This window comes from Ischnura elegans, chromosome 1 (genome assembly GCF_921293095.1).
Source record: "Ischnura elegans chromosome 1, ioIscEleg1.1, whole genome shotgun sequence".
NCBI classification, from domain to species: domain Eukaryota; kingdom Metazoa; phylum Arthropoda; class Insecta; order Odonata; family Coenagrionidae; genus Ischnura; species Ischnura elegans.
In genome coordinates this window covers 110872477-110897343 of record NC_060246.1, presented here as the reverse complement: position 1 = coordinate 110897343, position 24867 = coordinate 110872477, and the positions used below count along the sequence as shown (strand labels likewise).

The 24867-nt window shown below is 40.4% G+C and overlaps 1 protein-coding gene across 1 annotated transcript in view; it reads left to right on the top strand.

Moving 5' to 3' along the window:
• LOC124167931 overlaps positions 1-24867 on the top strand; it is a 50716-nt gene that overhangs the window by 12564 nt on the left and 13285 nt on the right. The window contains exons 3-4 of the mRNA XM_046545998.1: positions 198-254; positions 22859-22963. Coding sequence (XP_046401954.1) covers positions 198-254; positions 22859-22963 — 162 coding nt within the window. The remainder of the gene's footprint in view (positions 1-197; positions 255-22858; positions 22964-24867) is intronic.

Sequence of the window (24867 nt, the reverse complement as noted above, 5' to 3'; positions counted from 1 at the left end):
ACATATTTCTTTCCACTACCCCAGATGTGAAATAAATGGAGGGAGTCAGAATAAAAGAAGAAGAAGGTGTTGGAGGGATTAAAAGCTATATTTCTCTTTCCTCTATATCATATAAACTCCTAAAAATAGTCGTACTATCTGGCGTATGTGGTGTAGTAATAATAATGGTTTTAAATATTTTTTTCCCATTCCCATAGGATGGATACATAGATCGAGAGGAATTTGCCTATTGTTGGACACGTTGGATAAAAAGGGTAAGGAATTTTTCAAATGAGAGTGAATTCTCCAATTTAACCTTACGGTATTTTATTTTTTACTCCAAGCATTATATTGAAAAATGAATTAATGTACGAAGAGATACACTATTTTCATGAGAATATAGAATTTGAAGACCTTATTCTACTGTTAAAAAATTGGCAATCGTGCCCACCGTCTAATGAATAGTGTTGCTGCGAGGAAAGAGGAGGTGAGACTTGAGTATGTATCGAATCGATCTCTGAACTCCGATATCGTCTCGAGTCTCTGAAGTACAGTTCATAGCTACCGTGAGGGGCCGTTAACTTTACTTACCTAATCGGTTAATCATTACGCTCGAAACACCATTTTCTTATCTCTTTTGACCTTATCCCTTAGAGAGGACGCGCGATGCGTAAAATTACATTAATTGCGTTTTGCCTGCATTCGAACGTAATTTGTCACTTATTCAGAGACTGCCCGATCCCTACTTGAGTACTTTGTGGAGGGCATTTCAAGTAAAACACTCCGTCCGTCGGATGGGACGTTAAGCCATGGTCCCCTTGGCGCCTTTCGTTAACAGCAGGCTTATGCCGACGCCGGGTCTCTCACAATCAGGGATGACGACTTACAAAAAAATTGGGGGGCTCAAACCGGGGATCTAGCCACAGGAAAGTTTATAAGTAGTGATTTTTAAGTTTTAAGCATTTTAGAAGAGTCATATGATCAGCATTGGAACCCTGATAACTCGAATCTCGATATCTGGACAATCCGGGGAAAATCGACAAGCCTGAGACATTTTTTCCTCACACGCATAACGAATTTTTGAGGGGGCGCGGGCCTACACAATCCTTCCTTCACATACCCTTCCCTCATGGCGAAAATGACCTGTTGTCTGTCGCCTCCTCCAACTACTTACCATTTTTCTCTAAATTTGCTCAAGAAGATACTAGAAGAAATAAAGGTATACGAAGCACAAGTTGAAGGATTTGGAAGCATATGAAGAAGAGCAACGGTGCAATGGAAAATGGTAGAGACCTATTTCATGGGCTGACGGGTGTTCGAAGTTATTCGTAGTTACAACGGAAGCGTATTCCATTCGTCAGTGGGCTGTGTTCCAGAGGGCCTTATTTTTCTTCCGCTGAGTGTGGTTTCCAAATAAAAATACTGTAGACTGGCCGAATTTTATCCTCTGTCCCTAACAGAAAGATGATTTGAGGTCCAAAAAACCGTTATCATGAAGTAATCTTTTTTATACGGCTAAATGATGCTTTACTGCTTAATGACGAATGGAATATGCTTTCGTCATAACTACGAATTAATTCGAGCATCCTCGTTAAGTCTTGTCTCGCAAGCTCTGGAAGGAAAATTCTTTCCCTGATGCGATTTTCAAATGTAGCATAACTAGAATGAACGAGATTCATTTCGCTTGAGTATATTAGCGGAATTCCCGCGGGATGAGATAACGCCTAAGTGCGTTAAAATGTCTCGCTTGTTTTGGGACAAAACTGAGCGGAGTTAAGACCGGCTATAGAAAAAATAAGCAATGAATATAAATTATCACTTGAAGAAAAAATCATCCTCTCCCCTTCGGGGCGTTGATAGATAAAAATTAGCGTGGACTGGACGCCATCTATCGGTATTCTTAAGACCTATTACAGGGAACTATCGCACACACGGTATCAAAATCAAAATTGAGATGAGTTGTTTATTTTCTCTTGAAGAGTTATCCGCTTAGGCGCGAAGTTAACGGGGCATTGGGGGACGGGGTGAAGGAAGAAGGTGGTGGGAGGTGGCCCTCCCCCCTTTCGCCCGCGAGGGTGCGAGGGAGAGAAACGTCTCCACCCTCGCCCCCGACACCTCGTGAACACTTAAAACAACAACCCTTGGGAGGCTCCCGCAGTTCCAAACACGCACTGCCATAATGTCACACCACTGCTCTCTCTCTCGAGAGAGAGGAACACGGAGGGACTCACGGCAAGCGCCCCCGACCCTTCCGAGCTTTATTCCCTCTCTTTTGAGATCAGAAGAGGGCGAGTCATAAACGTTAACCACGGCCAGGAGAGAGATGCGAGTCATGACAGAGCAATATCCATTCGAAGGCACTTCGCAGATGACACTCTCGAGTTGCCCCGACGTTTGAGTGATTTTTTTCTCGGTTTTACGACTCTGTCACGGAATGGTGACTAAGGATATCTGAGCAGAAAGAGCTCTCGGATAATCGTGGATTAAGTTTGTTGATAAGTTTGCCTCTAACAGAGATGCCGCCTTATATTAGATTTTTATCGGAATACCAAGCGAGACATGGCACTTCATTGGCGGGTGACTTACGCACCCAGTATATCTACCATATTCATTTAGAACACTGTACATATAACACTTTGAAAAAAATATTAATATAAAGGCTGGGTTATTTTTAAATTAATGTACATACATACATACATGCACATAGTCATAAATCAAAATACTAAACGAATTTATGCACTCCCTTGATCACTGTTTCTTTGCAGTGTATTTCTTTGTCTAGTTGGTGAAAAAAGGGCAACAATACGGCAAATTCCATCAGATAAACTCTTTCTTCTTGAAATAATTTTTCTTCCGCAATAACCAATTATGATCTTATAATATCATACTTTGTTAACCCTCCATAATTTAACGAAACTAGTGGTTGTCTGAAATGATTTTTGACCTCTAGTCACATAGAAGAAAGTCCGTTGATTTGTTTTCCAAGGTAAATTTCATTTATCTATTGTACCTTCACGCAATATCAGTTTTATACTCGTAATTTCCCGTGTATCTCAACAATAGGTGCACCGTATCTAACTCACTAACAGGAGATCCTGTGCACGAGAACTCAACCTTCAACCGAACGATTCCCCAGAAGTTTCGATTGATATATCTGAATAGCAAGTGAGGGAATCACCGGAGGGGAAAGAAAACTCCGGCCTTCAATACACGAAATTAAGCGGATCCTTGGATTTAATGTTCGGGGAGATTTACTGATTCTGTTCCAGATAACTGCATTCTATTGCACGATACCATCTTGAACTAGCTGCTTAACTCATTACTTAAAAATACAAAAGAGACAGGTAGGAATGATTTAACCTCCAATGAAGGTAGGTGCTTCACATTATGATTACTTAGTAAAAAGACCAAGAATTATTTTAGATTTTATTATTACTACGTTTTCATTACGTCTATTTCTTGTAAGTTTTATTGTATTTACGGAAATAGTATTGCGACTCAAGTTTAACCCACTTCCCGATATTCTATCGACTTAAAATTTTCAGCACTGATCGAAACAAGATGACAATGCATTGTCATGCTACTTATCGCTCTTCAGAGGCAGCATGAGCCGCCCATTTCGACAGTTAAAATTTGTATTAATTTCTCAGCTCAAGCATAAATTTTAACGATTCGCGATAGTTCGAAACTATTTTCGGCCATTCGGCGCTGTTCGAATGTAAAAAAATTGAGTTTAGTGAACATATTACTTTACATTAAAGCAATAGGGTAGTTTCCTTCATCAAAGAAAACTAAAGGCATTGATTGCGATTCGTTATCCACCACTAGTGTATTCATAATATACAAATTATTTGGTTTTAGAAATCCCAGTTCAGACGAATGACAATGGTCAATTTTAACCGCATTTGAAAAAGGCCTGATTGGCGCCCATGCGATGCCACTCCACGTGACGTCAAAGGGACGTAGTTTCTATACGAGTAGATAGGAGTTTTACATTGTCTGAGGTTACCAATGTATGCATGAGGCACAGAGCTCAAGGAAACATCTCTTAATAGTCACACATTAAAACTGGCTAAGTTCGAAAGTTTTCTTCGTTTGATAAGGTATTAATAATCATTATTAAAGCCGAGCGCTACCAGCTAACAGGGTACTCTGCTACCTGCTAGCAGTCTGCAACGTATCAGCGCTCAAAAACTCGCCACAAGGTCACCTCACACGCCGACAGCGGGAACCAGAATGACGTCACTCGGCGTTTTCCCAGCATTAATACTTAGCCGTCGCGTTTTCGCGCGCTTGAAAATTTTCACTTTTCATTTAATCGCTAAAAATATTTATCGTCAATTAAAAATCTAAAAGCGTGAAATACGCACTCCAGGAGTAATAATCTTTCGATTTAGGCATTAAAACGTAATAGGAAACCACCCTATTATCTAAAACACTCATTTTATTTAAACTAAAAAGAAGAAAATATTATTATAAAGAAAATAATTGAAAAACTCACAGTTTTATTCTAACTGAAAAGAAGCAAATAAATTACGATGCCTTGGCCCCAAGTCCCACGTTTGAATTTTACCGTTAAATGACTACATGAGCTGAAATCAAACGATCATTTTTTTCCATCCCTATCGAGGGATAACTCCAGTAATCGCTCTCACGATGGCGGAAAAATGACAGTTTCTCGCGATCATTTTCTTCTATCGTTTTTGCCATCACTCGACTTTTTGCTTCGCTGAAACCATCCATAGGCGGATCTTGGGGGGGGGGGGGCACGGGGGCACGTGCCCCCCCCAAAACCCATTAAAAATATGCAAGATTTTCAATACGGTCCCACTATCCTTGCGTTCGTTTTGTATTACGAGGTATCTTTGTACCCCCCCCAGAACAAAATCCTGGATACGGCCTTGCTTGTGCCCCCCCCCCAGAAAGAAATCCTGGATCCGTCCCTGAAACCATCTATGACACCCATATTTCAGCCAATCAGAACGCACGACCGCTAGCAGCGAATGTTAAGCCCCTAATATTTTGACCGCTAATGGAATGACCATTGTAAATTCGGAAAGCGAATTAAAAAGGGAGTACGTAATAAACCGTGTGATTCAGAAAAAATGATGCGATCACTATTTTGGTCCCTGAAAAGCTATCGTTGGAGCAATCCTTTTGAAGGTCAGAAAAATGATCGTGTGATTCAGGTTTTCGGTAAAATTTTCAAGTTGAAATGCATGCAATTGTTAACCATTCTACTTAATATCTCGAAAAAAAGAAAATAGGTTTTAAGCGTGTGATCCCACCCCAAAATATACCGGTCGAGGGAAAGGTATGCATTTTCTTGGCGACGTGGTGTTCATGAACTCCCGTGATGAGAGAATAAAACTGTAGCGGTGATATTACTTCGTTGTCCAATATTTCCGTTTTTTTCGTTCGTGTTCGTGAATCTCCTTTGAGGCTCTTCCATTTACGCCGGCATTTGAATGTAATTGAGACTTGATAAAATATTTTTTTATTACCGCATGTCCCGAAATCAAGTTTCATGTGTTCATCGTTACTAATTTACAATAATAAAAACAAATACCTTCAGGTTTCCCGTTGTTTAGGTGTATCACTCCGTTTATAAATGGTGGATTTGAATTTTATATAATAGATCATTTCGTATTACAAAATTTTTTAATCTAACGAATCCGATGAGCATAGCTAATAGTGTTTCTGAGTGCATCTTTCCTAGTCTCTGGGACTCTAATGAAGATGCTCCATTGTGTCCCCCTCCGTTCCATTTCCTGCGTGACGCCCGACTGCCGTGGCCAACCGCCAAATCATCTGTTTTCCCTCGCTTAGAATAGTCATATCCTTTAACGGACTCAGCCGCACCGTCAGCTGATGTACTATTTTGGAGTATATGGGACGTAAGCACATTTTTGAAGTTTAGACGATGTATTTAAAAATATTTTTACAATTTCACAATCTATCTCGTCAGTGGCGTAACTAGGAATATGCTTTGGGGGGATGAGATAGCCTGGGTGCCCCCCCCCCACGTAACGGAGGGTCCGGAAAATTTTTTTGAAAAAAGTCATGCCTGGGATTACATTTTACACCATTTTGGCACGAAAAATTTAACTTTAAGCAGATGCAGTTATTATACGTCAAAACTAGACAATAGTTTTAAATATTTTAAATATTTCTCTGAGGCTTTGGGCGGGGGATTTATCCCGTCATCCTTACCCCACTATATCGCCCAGGAAACGGGGTTTCCCGGAAAACTTTTGAAAATGACATGCCTGGGATACATTTTACATTATTTTGACGCTAAAAATTTATCTTTAAGCAGGTGCAGTTAGTGTATGTTAAAACTAGACCACTGCTTTAAATATTTTTTAAAAATTTCTCTGAGACTTTGGGGGGGGGGGATCTATCCCCTCATCCCCTTCATAGTTACGCCACTGCTCCTATTCTTATGAATACCTCCTCATTTCTCACCCTACAAGTCCATATTATCTTCAGCATCCTCCTCTACCATCATATCTCGAAGGCCTCCATCATTTTGTGATTTCATCAAGTGAATATTGCGGAGACGCTGCCAGCGCTGGGCGTCCTCGTACTGCGCATCGTTTTTAACCAGTAAGCTGTTCGAAAACTTCCTCTCTCATCTGAATCGGAAAACGGGTCGCGCGAACGTGGAATTTGCTGAGGGATTCTTCTGTCGTTGGCCTAATAAGCGGGGCGGAGAGTGCGGTGCGGCACTTCCGGAGCGCCGTCGTCCTTGAGCGCCTCATCCGCCTCTCCACTCAACTCACGCCCTCCTAACTCTTCCTTCTTTCTCCGAATTATTCACCACGCGTCTCCCGACACTCCATTCCTAGCGAAGCAATAGGTGCTAGATTAGATAGTCTATCCTCTAAAGCTCTGTTTTTTTCTGGATGGGATCGTGGTCGGTCGTGTGCAGTGGAGGTGTCGGCGTTATGCCGGCAAGGATGGATGGGGCTGTAGGTTGTGGAAGTCCTTTAGCGGTGAAGGTTTTATCAGAGGGGAGGGAGAGGAGAAGAATCGGGAGTTATAGGTTTGGCGGTTGCCCTCGCCGGCGTAACCCTTGCAGGAGAGGTTCGTCGTGGGAAGTCCGTGGATCGATGTCCGCGGCCGTACCAGTCGCCGGATGGAACCGTCAAGAGGCGCGGGGGGGGAGGCGTCCTTTCCGTTTGGATATCGAAGGGGGGGGGGGGGAGGAGGGAGGATGGGGTGATCGTATTTTTTTTCACCCTGGCCTCCGTGTAAGGTTTGCTTTTCGGAGGCAGGGGAGCGGGGGAGAGGGGATGCGTGTATTTCGGAGGAGGCACCATTCCTACACGTACGCTCTCTCCTCTTCTTGCGAGACTGTGAGATGGCCACCCCCTCCCTTCCCAGCATTTCCCACAGGCTTTCGTCGATCATGCAGTCGCCTCGACTTCACGGCTCTCCCAGCCCCGCGTCGTCGCTTCGGCGTTCCGCGCGAGTGCCATCAATCTCTCCCGCCGACGCCTCCCTCTCGTCCTGCTCATTGCGTCTCTACTTTTCACTCCACGGCGGCGTGCTATCCTGCGGTCGCCGCGTCTCCTCTCCGCAAAAGATCGCATGCTTTGCATCGACATCGATTGAAACTTTTGAGTCGCCGCCACTTCCAATAGCTTCTTGTGGCGCTCATCGACGTAGAAAATGGAACACGTAAATCACAGGAGTGCAACCACGGCCTCATTTACGGCAATCGTGCGATTCTTGGGATAAGTAAATTGATGTTTCAATCCTGGCCACGCTATTCTGCACCACAGAGAATTTCCTGTGCACAGTACTATACAATTTACTTTAATATAAATGGCCATTTGCGCTGCTCCGAGTTAATATTTCGGTACTGTTTCTTCATTTTTATGGCGAATGTTGTGGATGCAATGAAGTAGGTAACCGAGAAAAAGTATTTATATTTGGACTACCATCATTTGATTAGTAGTTAATGCCTTCACTTCGGTCATTGAATATGGAAATTAGTACAAAAATTAAAAGAAAATTATCATTACTTAAGCAGATTAATTCAATTCGGAATAACTCAAGAGGATTATGGCAAAAGTCTTCTGAGTTAATCGGAATTAACTCAGAGGATTACCCTCTAATTTCTAGAGTTAATAGCCAATAATATAAGTACAACAGAAATCAATATTGCATTAACAGAATAGGGTAGTTTCCTCCATCAAAAAAAAACGAAAGGCATTGATTGCGATTCGTTACCCACCATTAGTGTATTCATAAAATACAAATTATTTTGTTTCAGAAATACCGGTTTAGACGAATGGCAAGGGTCAATTTTATCCTCATTTGAAAAAGGCCAGATTGGCGCCCATGCGATGCCACTCCACGTGACGTCACAGGGACCTAGTTTCTATACGAGTAGATAGGAGTTTTACATCGTCTGAGATTACCGATGCATGCATGAGGCACAGAGCTCAGGGTAACATGTCTTAATAATCACCTATTAAAACTGGCTTAGGTCGGAAAGTTTTCTTCGTTTGATAAGGTATTAATAATCCTTATTTAAGCCAAGCGCTACCAGCTAACATGGTACTCTGCTACCTGCTAGCATCCTGCGTCGTATCAGCGCTCAGAGCCTCGCTCCAAGGTCACCTCATTTGCGGCAGCGGGAACCAGAATAGAGTTTTCTCGGCATTCATACTTACCCGTCGCGTTTTCGCGCGCTTTAAAATTTTCACTTTTCATTTAATCGCGAAAAATAGATTGAGTAATTTAAAAATCTCAAAGCGTGAAATATGTACTCCAGGAGTAATAATCTTTCGATATAGGCAATAAAAAATTATAGGAAACCACCCTATTACATTTTTCACATCAGGCAGGCAATAAATTGAACACTTTGAATCCTGCGTAGCAAAAACATCGTTTAAAGAGAGTTAAGTAAGCTTTCATCGTGTCCTGATGAGTTTTTCGCAGTTTGAAGGGAGAAGGCAAAAAGGATGAAAAGCACAACTGGCGTCGAGGAAATCGGTGGACCTTTTAAATGTATTAATGCATCATTGGAAGCAACCGCAGCTGAAGAAAAAGTGGAAAGGATCTTACGATACGGCATTTTTGCAACATATCTCTGGTTATAAATCTCTTTTTGAAAAACAGCCGGTTTTATCGTCACATGTCTTGCATTGAGGTTCCGCAAAAATTTCAAATACGATGCGCGTAATAATAAACGTCTTTCAAAAGATATTTGACCAACATCTGCTTTTTGGTGAATCAGAAGAAAAGACCTCATTGTGTCGGGACGAAAAGTGATCGGGGTCCTTCTAATATTCGCAGTAATTCAACTACCCAACCTTACTCATTGTCATCCTTAAATAATGGAAAGAATGGCCGTTGAAATACAATTTTGGACCAAAAGTGACAAATATGCGGCGAAATTTCTTGCTTTATCCCCTTGGGTGATTATTTTGAAATTTCGACTCCGTCCCTTACGCATATCCCGGCACACCTCACATTATCATCCTGACCCCGAACATTTGTTTTAAATTTTTAAACGAAACCACCTTGTGAAAGCTTCAATGTCTACATACATTTCGAACTTTGTACACCTCAGGCTACGATAGGGTGTCACTCAACACCTAACATTTTACCTCAATTTTGAAGTTCTCTTAGTCTAATTCAGCCTAGGCATAGACGGTTTAAATGCGGGGGACAAAGGGGCACGTGCCGCTTGAAAAAAGGACAAGAGTTTTAATGCTGTAATCATTACGTTCATTCTATTTTGTGTATTACGGAGCCTCAGTCATTTAATGCTATGTTGATAACTTTCATATCAACACAAAGAGAATATTTTCTACAGTAATTATTGTATTTTGTTTATTAATCTCAAAAAATATGAGATCACCTGTCAGACCCTTGTGCCCCCCCATAAAAAAATCCTGGATACGCCCCTGAGCCTAGGTACCAACAGCAGTTGGTAGGTACCTAGGCTCAACTAATACAGTCTAGGTAAAATTTAATTCACTGACGTTTCATCATTTTCAAGTGCCCAGGTAAATTTGGTGATTTAGTTTGACATTTCTGACGTTACAATTGTTTTCTTTGGGCGCTTCAAAAATGAATTTCATTTTCAGGATAAGTTAGTGATTTATGAAAAATAGCGACTAAATACGCTGTGGGTTTTTTTTGGCATTTCATTTCAGTGCATAAGTTAATAAAAGAAGCTCGATATAAAAGAAGTCACGAATATAGCATTAAAAATTAATTGAACTGATTCAGCATTTAAGCATCCACAAGGTTATGTTTTTAGCGGAGCCAACTGCGATACTCCACTGCAACACGCCTTCAACTGCTGCCCATTTTTTAAAAGACTTGCATTTCTCTATCTCACATTATTTCCATGACCGGATATTAAATTTAAGGAGGAGAGCAACTGCTAATCTGAAATATGCTTGGCGATGAAAATTATGACCCAAGTAGCGTTTATCGCTAAAATGAGTGTTGATATTTTGAATTGCGATAAAGGAAGAGAAACTGATTTAAAAGCACTAAGCGAATACAGCCGTACGTAAAAGTTATCGAAGGTTGGGGTTGGCTATTGAACGTACTTGGAAACAATGAGCAGTCCAATAGAACCAAGGTTTCACTAACTATCCGATAAATTTAGTTCCATTCCTACTAAAATTACCACCCATTCTTTGATAAAAAAAAGATTTTGAGGACAGCACTTCAGTTGGTCCAAGCTTGCATTATTTAGTTGAGCTAAACACATTTTCTAGAATCGCAATGAAAGCATTTCTTGTGGTTCAGCTCCATTCATGGCAAAAGAAACCATACTTCGCACCGAATTTCAGAAGTGTGAGTGTATGTGTCGGTCAGTATCCGCGAACAGATATTTGTATTGAGAATTGAAAACTCAAAATCAAGTGGTACTAACTACGCGATGAATAGCCTTTCCCAATCATAAATAGGCTATAGAAAGAAATAGGCTATTCAGAAGAATATAAGCTTGAATTTTGAGCCACAGTTAAAAGAAATTATGTAGAAAGGAGTTTGAGTGCAAGATAAAGAAAAGACAAGGAAGTATCTTGTAGCCCAGGCGAAACGGAAGTGTTGAGGAAGTGTTGGGGAAGCGTCGGACGGAGTGTTCGGGAAGTAGCGGGCAAGTGTTGGGGTAGCGTTGAGGAGGTGTCGCGGAAGTGTTCGGGAAGCAGATTATGGCCCACTTGGAACGCTTCCGCGGAAGTGTTTCGGAAGCGTTCGGGGAGTGTCGACAACGGTCGCGGTCGAGTGTCGGGGAAACGTCCAGCGAGCGTCGAGGAAGTGTTTCCCACGCTTCGGAAGCGTTCCGGGAGTGTCGGGGAAACGTCCGGGAAGTGTTTCAACCACGAAGTGGCGAGGAAGTGTTCGGCAAGCGAAGGGTCGACAGTCAGGTAGTGTTGAGGAAGTGTTCGGGAAGCTGCCGGGAAGCGTTCACGTACCGTTAAACGCTTCCTGAACACTCCCGCAACACTACCCGGACACTTCCCCGAACGCTTCCTTTTCGACAGGGAGATATCTGAGCATTCAATTGTTTGAGCTCAGGACCTCATTCAACTTTCATAGCATGGCGGAATGGAGTGATTGCTCATCTGATTTATACCGCAAATTAAAAAAAATGTTCTTACGGAATACGAGCCTTTTCTCTCAGCCCATCACCAATTTGAGTGTCATTTTCGACGGACGGTTAATTTTCAAAATGATTGACTTCTATTCGTGCAGCGGCTATTTTTCAAGTTACGGAACGCAATTGGTTCATTTGAGGCTTTAAATTTAAAAAAATAACGAATCAAGAAACGAAAAATTATCATACCCTGTGATAGTTCTTATTTAAAAGAGCTATTAGAACTTGCACATGTGAGGATAGTTCGTGTGAAAAATATTGCATATTTTTCTAATCGCTGAAACGAAGAGAAAAATACTAAGGAATTCCAAACGATTAAAATATAAAGTCCGTATCCCTCAGGCATTCTGTCGGATCCGCGTGATGTTAAGCGCTTAATTCCACAGAGTTCAAGGAGTGACGGCTCGTTTTCCTTTCGTATAAACTCTTCGGGGAGCCGGGAACTTTTAGTTTTCTTTTCGAGGCCTCAGTAGAAAAAAGGGACTTACATAATTTATTTTCGTGAGCAATCAAAACTTATTCGAAGCATTAATTAATTCGCCGACAGGAAGTTAAAACCTGTGCTAATTTTACCTCGTAACCATGGTGAGTTTTTCGTTACTCTGGGTCAAGGTCAGAGCTGCAATGCCTAAATTTTCTCGTGCATTGCGGAGACACGTTTGTCAGCCCCTTAATTCCACGGAGGTTTAAGGGTTGCTAAGTGTTTCCGAAGAATCCCCGCGAAGGGCCCTGAAAGTTTACCCCATCAAGCAATTGATATTTTTATGAGTCATACTCACGACATCAAAACTTTGTTCCTGTAAGGAGGCGAAGGAATGGTAAAGTTGTGGCATCAAATAACTTTGGGAACCATAAATTTTAACGAAGAATTTTAACTACGTACTTGTCATGGGCGAAGCTTGAAGAGTTTTTTTTCTTGGGAAGGGAGATCCATTTGTAGAGGGGACACATATGACTGTATCTCCCAAAAATTGAGGGGGGAGCTTCAATCTCTTGAGGGGAGTTATAATTTTCTCCTTCCCCTACAATCTTCGTACAAAATTTTTTTGGAGGAAATGCCTGAAAGGGCAAGGATAGTGTCAAGATTTCTCTCGTCCGTCATGGTGTTGTTACTGAATGCTTGGCGTGCGGATTTTTTTTTAGCCAGATGGAAGATAAAACGATAATTCAATGATTTCGAGTTGGCCTAATTTTAGAAAGTCGTCGTAGAGGCTAGTTAAGTCTTCACTCCAAACGCATTTCTTTACATATTAACGAAACACCAGTTATTTATTTATTCGAAAAACGACTTAACTCTCATTCCATCCATATTTAGCTCGTTACTAACCCATAACTAATTAACACAAGATACACAACATAATAGCAGTAAAGCGCGAGTGCTTCTTAAACAGCCACCCTATTTAAAATGATAATATTTAGATAAACGTGTGTTAATCTTAGCGGATGACCTCCTGAATCCGCTTAGTGGTCTTGACCGAGAATGAGCTCGTTTACATCTTAGTTTTGAAATCGTAAATCGGATGGATTTTGAAAAAAGATCTGTATTTTTTCAGTTTTTATTTTTCAATTCATGTCTATTTATCAAATTCATGGCGACAAAATATAGCATTTTTTGCCACTTTTAACGAAACTCTGACGTCATTCGCCGCTCCCGTCTAATGACCTTACGACCCTTATCCCCCTTTCCTGATAGAATGTTTTCGCCGACACTGTGCGCATTAATATCTTAACTTATAATTCACTAATAAATTTTGAGTTATAGTAAATGACATAGAGGCGGACAGGCGTATAGAATGACATAGAATGTGTTAACTATCGAAAAAAATGCATACTTTATGGATTGAGGCTGGAAGACAAGATACTTATCGTCAGTAAGAGACCAAAAATGCGACAAAAGCAAATACCATCTTAGGCTGTGGGGTTTGCTACTAATGATAACAGTGAGAATGTTACGAGATAGAAAAAGTAGAAACTAATACGAAAGAAAGGCAGAAGAATTGTTCGAAGTTACTGCAGAGGGTATTTTAAAATGTACAAAAGGAGTGAAATTTCAAGGTATGTGATTCGCTTAGTAAATGAGAATGGAAGTTAGACCGAAAATTTTCGGGAAACCAATTTCAAAAGTTGACGGAGAAAGCCCCTTAGCAGTTGTATCCCATGTATCTTTCGTCATTATTTCCTCTATTTATGCATAACATACATTCTTATCTATTTTCCTAATTTTTTCCTCTTTGTTATGAACCGAACCCATTCCAATATTACAAAGTCTCTTCCCCTCTTCCCTCATCCGCCATCTACAATAACAGCATACAGATAGACTTGGGATATTTATGAGGAATATAAATTGTTAATGAACATATACATATATGTTGTTAATGGACACATTATTTTTTGCTTCGTGGTCAAATCCTATAAGCACCTGAGGTTTGAAAGCTGAAATAAATCGGCGGCCGCTATGAGCGATGTGCAGAAGAAATATTTACTGTCACATTGAACTTAAAATGTTTTTGAATCTGAAAATGTGACGAAAAGTGACCGATAAAAATATTTCCATAGTAGGTACAGGGCAAATCTTGAGGCTAATTAAAGAAAATCCACCCCCAATAGTGACGCATTTTTTTAGCTAACGTTATTTCGTTTCATATTTCATTGATTAGCTAAAGAGGAACAATCACCATAATGTGTCTCGTGACGTGAGATAAACGTCTACGTGAAGGCAATTAAAAATTATTCTTACGAGAAGTTTACGAAATTAACCTTGCCGGAAGGGAATCATAAATTGCAACTTCAAAGGGTCTGTTAATTTAACAGTTCATCCATTCTTTTCTCGAGCCGTCAACCAATTACCATCTTTCTGCTACCCTTGTCATTGGGTGCCAATCACCCGCCAATCCAGTTGGAAGGAACGCTGGTTATTTCGAAAATTATTCGAACTCACCAGTTTCTCTCCTTTCCTCACCTATCTCCGTTTGATTCCCACGGAAGGAACTGCGATTTATATCGTAGCCGAGATTGATGATGTGAAGATTATGTAAAATCATTAAAATTAAAGTTAAAATAAAAAAAATCATTAAAATTATCCGGAAAGTTTCAAAGTTTTATTTCCTCAAAATTTCTTCGAGCAAGTGCATTACTGAAATACCTACTCTACTCGTTCTGCTGATAGCAATTATTATATTTCTCTGCAACAACCGTAAACATCCACAAGAAAATGAGCGGATACGCAAGATGAGTGTTTTTCAAAAAAATGAACTTCAAATGTATAGGTACTACGCGCCCCTTACAGATTTCACCGATATGACTTCTTTGTAGCAAAATTTGGACGTACTCCTTGATTCAGCTTTAACTGTTAAGATTAAATGCTTGGATTAATTGCTCTCTTTATATTATTCAGATTAATTCCCTGTAGAATAAACTTCCAGAAAATAATTCTTACCCCTGAAAATTTACATGACGCTATTATACAATATGTTTCGGTGCTATATGGCATGGTATTTGGAGGAAGCGACAGACAGGTGGGATCATTTGTGCACTGAGGGAATTATAGTGTGGGAAGGCTGGAGAGAAACCCGGCGTCGGTATCAGCCTGCTCTTCACGAAATGTGCCAAGGGGACCATCGTTCAACGTCCCATCCGACGGACGAGGTGCGGTACTTGAATCGGGCTTCACAGCGCAATCAACGCAGGTATCGGGCAATCTCTGAAAAATCCCTGCCACCGTTTCTGTCTTTCTAGTATAATTTTGGTTAACGCAGAACCAAATTCATTAAAATTTTTCATGTTAGAATATTGCTAATTTTTTCAAAATTAGCTATTTATTTTTAAAATGTCTTTTTATATTGATAGATGATAAAAAAATAATTTTTGTAAAATAGGGTAGTTTCCTTCATCAAAGAAAACGAAAGACGTTGATTGCGAATCGTTACACAACATTGGTGTATTCATAATATACAAATTAATTGGTTTTAGAAATCCCAGTTCAGACGAATGGCAATGGTCAATTTTAACCGCATTTGAAAAAGGCCAGATTGGCGCCCATGCGATTCCAATCCACGTGACGTCACAGGGACCTAGTTTCTGTACGAGTAGATAGGAATTTTACATCGTCTGAGATTAACAATCCATGCATGAGGCACAGAGCTCAGGGAAACATGTTTTAATAATCACCTATTAAAACTGCCTAAGGTCGGAAAGTTTCCTTCGTTTGACAAGGTATTATTAATCCTTATTTAAGCCAAGCGCTATCTGCTAGCAGGGTACGCTGCTACCTGCTAGCAGTCTGCAACGTATCAGCGCTCAAAACCTCGCCACAAGGTCACCTTACACGCCGACAGCGGGAACCAGAATGACGTCACACGGCGTTTTCTCAGCATTCATACTTAGCTGTCGCGTTTTCGCCCCTTTGAAAATTTTCACTTTTCATTTAATAGCTAAAAATAGATATCGTCACTTGAAAAACTAAAAGCGTGAAATACGTACTCCAGGAGTAATAATCTTTCGATTTAGGCAATAAAAAATAATAGGAAACCACCCTATTGGTTCGACCCGCAATAAAGATCACCATTATTTAGCAGTTTTATAAGTGATTTGAGGTAAATTGGCAGTTGAAAAAATAACCCTTTGGCGTGATCCAAGATGTTTAACTGGCAGCTCAGTTCTCTTTTGTTTCTCCTTTGAAGAGGACCTTATTCTTAGCATAACTTTTTTCCTTCATTCCGCTCTCCGACGCCTCCCTCCCTCTAGCGCCCCCGCCAGCCAATGTGCCGCTCCCGCTCCTCCCCTCCACTTAACCCCTTCCAAAGCGACCACTCGCAAACCCATTGGCGCCGCGCCGCACTAGGGGTGTGTCTGTCGCCACCCCTTGAATTGAATAAGGGGGAGGAGGCAGTGGCGAATGAAAGCGGGTTGGGGCGCCCGCCATCCCCGGGTATTCTGGTAAAATTGAAAAGATGGCTGTCTTCAGGGAAAGTTTTCATTTCACCAGCATAAAAAAGATTAAAAATAAATTATGAATGTTTAAAAGCTACAAGTGATGTAATTATTTCCCGGCGAATTTTTTGCGTTCATCACTTTCCGCAGCGCCTTTGTGGAATGCTTTGCCTCTCTGGGATACTGCGTGCGAGGTCTGAAATACGTAGTCAAGTGCTTTTTAGACGTATGAAGTCTTTTACCACCTCACTCACCTCACCGTCTACTCACCGGTTTTTATCACCGATTTTGTATGCTTGAGTCAAACTTATTCATTCACCCTGATGACGATGGAAGATTAAAAACGATATTATACGATGGAAGAGTCGCCCAATGAAACATTGGTCATATAAATCGATTTAAATCCGTGGAAGTCCTGTCAAAACTTCACGTATGTAAAAGTCACTAGGTTACGGACATGTTATCGCTGAGAGGTATTGCATACCATCAAAGCGCCGCGGAAAGTGATGAACCGCCCCCACCGAAACAACGACCTTAATCCACTCCAGCTGGATGGGAGTGGTCTCGGAAGGGGAAGGGAGGAGGGCGCATTCACGTGCGCTAAAACAGCGAAAAATGAATGCGATCGGCCTTCACGGCCATTCCGAGATGTCGACGTCGCTCGCTGAGCCCTCTTCCTGTTTGGTAACAAAAGAAAACTTAGGGTGTATTCGGCCGCAGATCACCTCTGATCAATGAGCAAGGGAGCGGTGTGACGTCATGGAACTGAACGACGTGACGTCACGATACTGATCGCTCACCGGTTTAGCGAGCGAAGAAATCCTCCCTCACGTCTTATCACCGCGGGGCAGAAGATAGGAAAAGAAGAGAAGGCAAGGTATTTGGAGAAGGCGACAGACAGCTAAGGTCATTTGTGCCATGAGGGAAGGGTGGAGAGAACCATCGATATACATTAATAACTGTATTGAGCGTTGCCGCGCAACTGATAGCCGAAAAATGAAACCAACGCCGCCGTATTGCTGGCCATATTATCGTCGGCGTAATGTGCAAATCAAGTCGAGAGTTAAATTGTTTTTTACCTTGTTTCTGAATTCCTTGCGTTGGATGAGATATAAACAGGTAGGAAATCATTTGGAAACTGTCGTATGTTTCACCATTTGACAATGGGAATATGTTCTAAAGTATTCAGATGCACGATTAAAAATTCTTTCAAAATATCGCTACTTACAATTAATGATATGATTTATATGAAGAACATGCTCGAATTAAGTGCTATATTCGTGCGGAAATTTGGTTCGGATATTCGCATGGGAATCCAGCAGGGCTGGCGAAATTGATTTCAGGCACGAGGAGGGAGAAATGAAAAACCAACACACGTATTATTGGTACCATTACGCAGCATAAATATAGGAAAATCTAGCTGTGATTCGGCCAGGATGAGATTAAAAAAACACCTACGAACACTGTATGCTGTGCCGACAGTGTACAATTTCCTTTCCCACCCTAATTCGATACCTCCACTGCATAAGCGCTCAACAATCGCCCACCGATTCAAATCCGCTCATCTAGTACTACTATGGCTACTAGATGAGCGGATTTTATTCGGGAGGCGATTGTTGAGCGTTTGTGCAGCAGAGGTATCGAAATATTCTACCAAAAAGCCTCGCGAAATAGTATTCTAGAGTTTGAACAATAACCTTCGGTCTGCGGCAAAGGAGGCGTACCTATCAGAAATCAGGATCCAAGGGGGGGGTCCTCTGAGGGTTATGGTTACAACACACCTGGGCCGGTAACTTAACTTATACGCCCGCGCTCCCGGGGAGGGGTTTGGAAAGGAAGGAAAAAGGAAAGAGGCGCCGCGCCGCCGCGAAAGGTGGCCGACGACGCCTCTGGGATAGGGTTGGAAGGGAGGGACGGGGAATACCCTCGCCGCTATAGAAGCGACTAGGGCCCACTATAAGCGAAACCTGGCTCAGCCATTAATTTGCCAACGATTTTGGAGGATTTTCCTATAAAAAGAAAAACCCATCGATCAAATCGTTGGATAAACAATGGAGTGAATCAAAGTATCTATGACCATCGCGAGATTTAATTCCCATTTTATTTATCGAAAGTATCTTTTTGTGCTGTCAGTGGGTGAAATGACTGCCAATTATGTAATGTAAGTGACTACCGAAGACAGCTTTATATTTGATGCGTTTTATTTTTTTTGGAAATTATTTCATGGATAATTTTACTCATTATTCCAGACAAATAATTAATCAACTTAAGCATTATAACTTGACGTTATTTACTGACTTCAAAGCAATGCTTATTTAAAAAAAATAAGTGCGAACCACTCACTGGATTAAAAAGTGTTCTATCATATCCAACTTTGTCTAGAGAGCGCGTAAAACCTAATAGTCTATGTTTGGATACGATAAGCATGAAAGGACTTTTTTCTGTATTTTACATTAGATGCCATGGAAATGTTCGGTGAAAATGTGAGACTGACTTGAATCATGTAGCTAAGCCTATCTAAATTCATATGTATTTCCATAGTAACCCTAAATTGGAGGAGGTTGTTGGAACTGTGCGTAAAACCGTTCTGTAGACAAGCGGGATTTCAATAACCCTTTCTCCTAAGTTCGGTCTCAGACTAAAGGTGAGAAACTTGCAAGCCAAGTTGCGAAGGAGGAATTGAAAGATAAAATGAGTTGAAGTTTTATTGTGTACCAGAAGAATAGTGGAGATTCTACAAATAATCTACAATTTTTTTGGACAAGATTATTTCAATGAATTTTCTTAGAAAATACCTTTTTCGATTCCGAATTTTTATTTCTATGTGGCACGATACAGCGTGTATTTTACTATAAATAATTCGAATTATTAATGGAAGAAACTTATGAAACTGGTCGCAAAACAAGCCTGGTCTTAGCCGTACAAACCTGAATCAACTTAACTAATCACAGTCACTCATACTTAGGACATACGAACCGGTTTTTTTGTCACCACAATACATAACCGGGTGTAAAGATGTCGCTTTGATAACATAATCCGTCAAATTCCTCTCCTCCGTTTCCCTCTCTCTCATGACTTCCCATAGGCAGATCGAGGGGGGGGGCACGTGCCCCCCCCGAAGACCCTTAAAAATATGCTGGATTTTTAGTACGGTCCCATGATCATTTCGTTCGTTTTGTATGACGAGGTATCCTTGTGCCCCCCCCCCCTGAACAAAATCCTGGATACTGGCCTTGCTTGTGCCCCCTCCAGAAAGAAATCCTGGATCCGCCCCTGTAGACTTCCTTTGCCCATAACTTTAATTTCCCTTTTTTGAGTAGTGTATGTACCAATAACTTGATTTAAAATCAACGCTCTTTCTTAATTTTAGTCACTGCGTACCAATCAATTACGTAACAGTTACTTAATGCTTCTAAAATTCTCTATTTTATGAAACAGCGCATTGAACAAGTTTTCCAAAAATTATTCATGCAAGATGGAACTATCCTACCTTACTCAATTTTATACCGTGATTATATGGATAGGTAAATTGGTTCGATGAAACTTTATTTTTCCAGTAGCTCACACTCCCGTAACTTTCTCACTAAATTCTATCAAAGCATTTACTCTTTCTCTCCGTAATATTTATATTGACTACTATAAAATATTCTGTCAATTTCGTCAATACGTAAGGTAAAAAAAACATTTAGAAAGCGATAGCTTTCTCTTCCCGCTATCTGGAGGTTAGGTAATATTAAAACTTACGTACGTGGCGTGAGGGAGCGCTTCTGCTCCTTTTTCATCAAGTGGTTGAACAATTGAGTACAAGAATAAAGTACAGCATTAGGTCGTTTAGTATGAAATAATATAGGTACACAAAATTATGGTTATTGGTAGTTTCTGATCATTTTTTTAATACTAACGGACGGAGAAAGTTCACTCACCTCCAGAAGCGAAAACGTTTCTTGGGCCTAGTAGCTCTGAATACCAAAGTAAACATAATTCCGTCGGATTCATTCAGGATCCCCAAGACGGGAGTCAATTTGACAGAAAATCGAGTTCTTTTCATTTCTTTTTGAGAAAATAAATGCTCGGCCGTCACTTCTACGCTAACAAATTCATCGCTCAAAAACATCACAGGAGAACGAGATGCTGAACAACATCCTGAAATACTATAGCGAATAAAAATATGAATGGGAAGGCGTAAAAATAGGACAAAGGCAGAAATATCGCCGCGGAAAGCATCGATGGACGTTAAGTCCCTTTTCGTGCGGAGAGAAAGCGGTGACAGCTCGCCGGGCCGCTTCACGGTACATCACGCCCGGCATTCTTGAGAAGTGGGCGCATACCTTTCTGAGGGGCGGAAGGGGGTGGGTCAGAAAAACCCCTGCCCTTCGTGACGGAGAGGAGGGGTGGGGTTGGAGATATGAGGAAAAAAGCTCTCCTCCCCTTTTCTAACCCTTTCACGGAATCCCTCCCGTAGCATTTCTCCGTGGAATTCGCTCATCGTCTCGGGCATCAAAGTCACGGTTATCAATAAACCCCTGCCGCACCCCCCTCCCATCTCTATAGAGCCCTCATCGCCTGCCACGCGGCAGATTCCCTAATAAAAAAAACACCTTCCCCTCGTTCGTGGAAAATTCCTCTCGTCCTGCGTGTCACGGCGCCTTTATATTTGGCGCCCCTCCGGCGGTCGAAGGGTGCTTCATCCCCGTTCTCCTCTCTCCCCAAACCCCCCTGCCTCCCTCAATGCCAAATCTCCCGGGCTACCCAACAAATCATACTCTTGACGGCCTCTCTTCCACTTCTTCAATCTCGCGTGATTCGGGAACAAAAGAGGCGAGAGAAAAAAAAATACAGCTCCGGGAGTAATTGCCGCAGTTTGGACGGGCACGGGATTATAAGGAGGCGAGGAGGCAGCATTCATTACCGCCCTCTCGAGGAAGAGTTTGAAAACCAATCGATTCAATTCGAATTCCCAAAATGAAGTGGAAAATCTGAGTCAGGCATTTACACGTGTCCTCACTTAGGCGGTCATTACTTTCTGCTGCGGCTCGGTAGTATGCTATACCTCTCATCAATAATGCGTATGAGGTCTTATATGCATTGACAAAGTGGCTATAATGTATCCAGAAATAAATTTTTATCATCGCTTGCTAAGATGGTGAAATTAAAAAGTTTCATCGGAGACCCACCATAGAAATTACTATTTTAATCAATTTCCCAGAAATTATGGGGTCAGTCATGGCCCCCCACCACCCACATTAACGGGGGAGTCAGTTATTTTAACACTTATTAGCGGAAAGGAATTATCACCTCTAATAAAAGCGACCTATATACCTGTCAGACTTATTGCATAGTAATTTTTATCAGAGCTGTAGAAATTTCAAACCTCAACATTTGTCAATGACGTAATTAAAAAATAGGTACCTATGGAAATGACTAATATGAAAGTTTTCTTAGGAAGAACAGTTTTCATGCAATAAATATAAAATTTCAGCATGCCTGGACAAATACTTTTTAAGATCTAAAATTTCCATTTTCCACTTTTTGTAAATGTTTCCCACCTGCCAGGGATCCAGATGGGTTTGAAATAAAAAATATTAAAAAGGCTGTCACTCTACTAATAGCAAAAGTACTGGGATTGGTGAAAAAAAGTTGGTGGGTGTGGTCGAGGGAAAGGAAGAGGATAAAATAGAGGAAGATACATTATGCAGAGCATTCAAAAAATGCAATGGATACATAGTTATGTGTTAATTCAGCCCTTCTAGTTTCTCTGGGGGACAGATTTCAAGTGTGCGTAGCTGTAAAATATTTAAGTTATGGAGTGAGATTAAGGGTACCTAAATGGGGTGGAAATAAGTAGATTTTGTTGCATTAATTCTACTTAATATTAATGGAAATTTTTTAGTTTAGCATCATCGTGGATTAGAAATTCAACTCTGTCAAGTAATAAATATTTCAAAGAATTTTTGGATCCTTGAATTTGAGTTTTGCATTGAATTCAAATAGGTATTTAAAAATGTAATTCTCTTTCAACATCAGCAAGAGAATATTATTGCAGCATTTAAAAGCATAAATTTGGATAATCTGACCATAACAATAATAATTTGAATAAAATTCAAATAAGCAATTATTCATAAGCATTAATAAAAGATTAACAAGAACAAACTTTCATGTAAAATGGCCTAGGAGTGTAACTCACCCTATAAAGACAAATGTGGAACATTCCCCCATTGACTAAAGCAATAACATCCACCAGTGATCATTCTAAACCTCTAAAAGGAACATTAACTGTTTTTTATCTCAATCAACAAATTATTTGTTTTGTAGATTGTTCGACCCGTAAGCGTGTTTCTGGTGGTTGATGTCCAGAATGATTTCATTTCGGGTTCTCTCAACATCAGCCGATATTCTGCTCAGCAAAATGGAGAAGAGGTAAGTAGATTATCTTGATTAAACTAATCCTGACTCAGTTCACTTGTTGGAATGTGAAATGAAGGTGTACGTTAAGGCGAATTGGCAAATAAGGTAAATTTTTGGTGCTCCGGGTGATGCATTTTAGCCAAGTGGCTAAGGGATACTGAAATGTGCTTCAAGAGCAGGTGCTTGACAGAGTGGCTACTTGTATATCAAGATAGATTTCTCTGTCTTTTTGAACTTTACAAACAACTTTAAACATTTTTATTAGGGGTGGACGGGTCAAAATTTTAAGGTTCGGGTCGGGTCAGGTCGGGTATTTTTTTTGACCCTCGGGTCGGGTCGGGTCTCGGGTCGGGTCGTATCCAATAATTTGATCATAATTTTTTTCTTGAAGCAGAAATGTCAAAAAATATGTTTATGAAGGCCAATAAAAGGAAATAAAAATAAACAATCTATACCTAAATGGTAGATTAGTTTAAGTGTATTCACTCAAAACAGAAATGCAAATGCATATCTGAAACAGACTACTACAAAAATAACACAAATAAATACAATACTAAGTTGGATAATGAGGTCAAGGTAAAACAAACATCTTCCTGTATTTCCTGTAAATATATCCCAAAGTCAATTCTTCCAGTGCACTCAATTTCAGATAGGCTATTATTAAACTCAATGGCCCATATTACAAATGTTTAAAATCAATGACAAATATACACAAGAAATATTTTGTTTCCATAAATGTTTTACTCTTTCATTACAAAAGGTTAAAGAAACCAAAAACTCAGTCTTAAAAAAATAGAATGATAACTGATGAAAGCTAATAACAATTATCACTACCCATTAATATTTGCCTTATAATAATGACTTATGTCTAGTTATTTACTATTAATTACACAATCTATAAATTATTAGTTTTTTGCCAGAAGTGAAAAATATTAAACCTATTTTTTTACACTAATAATACAAAGGATGAAAGTAACATGAACAAATGAAGTAGTCCTTCGTGTAAATATAATCTGGAAATAAAAATTTGAGTTTTAACACTTCAAAAACAACAGCATTCCTGTCTTCTAAAAGTTTATTATACATCCAAACTTTTTAAATTTTGGTGTAAGAACACTAATGGTCACTAAGAAACATATCTAAACTTAGAATGGAAGGAGCTTAATATTTGTGTTGTTGCTAGTACTAATCTTTCATATTCAATACGTGATTTTTCGCTTGCCGTTGGATTTTTCAGCATGATTCAAATAAAAATGAATGCATGTACTGAGGTCAGTGAAAACTAATTTCATGTAATAGCATAGATATTGTGTCATTGTTGCTAACATATATTTCAACATGAAATATTTTCATACAACCGTTCTGTAAATGCACATTTTAATTATTTTATTTACTGTATATACTTAACCTCAACCCGTTTCGACGCCACACTCACATCATTCTAAGGACGTCTGGCAATAAAAATTGTAAAGCAAGGTCTTAACTATACAATTCTCTTGAGGGTGCGGGGACATGGGAAGGAGAACGTTCTAGAAGGGTTCAGGGTGCACTTGGGATTCGTTGGGAGAGTAAACTGGAAGAAATGGCAAAGAAAGTCGGATATTCAGGAATATTGTTCCTATTAGCTAAAAAAAAGTCTGTACCCCAATGTACACCGCATGGTTCCGATTGGTTTTATGGCCATAAATCTCTGTAAAGGCCAATCTTAACTGCCACACACACTACTCCACCCATTTCCGCTCTCTTCCCCGCACCGTAACCTTGCAAATATTCCTTGCTCTCTCCTTTCTCTTCCAGTTTGTTCACCCAGGGCACTCCAATTGCACTAAGAACCCCACAGAGCGTTCTCTCCATTAATTCGAAGAAATCCTTTCATTTACAACTGCAGCACATCAGGTTTCTTTCCAGACCTGTTA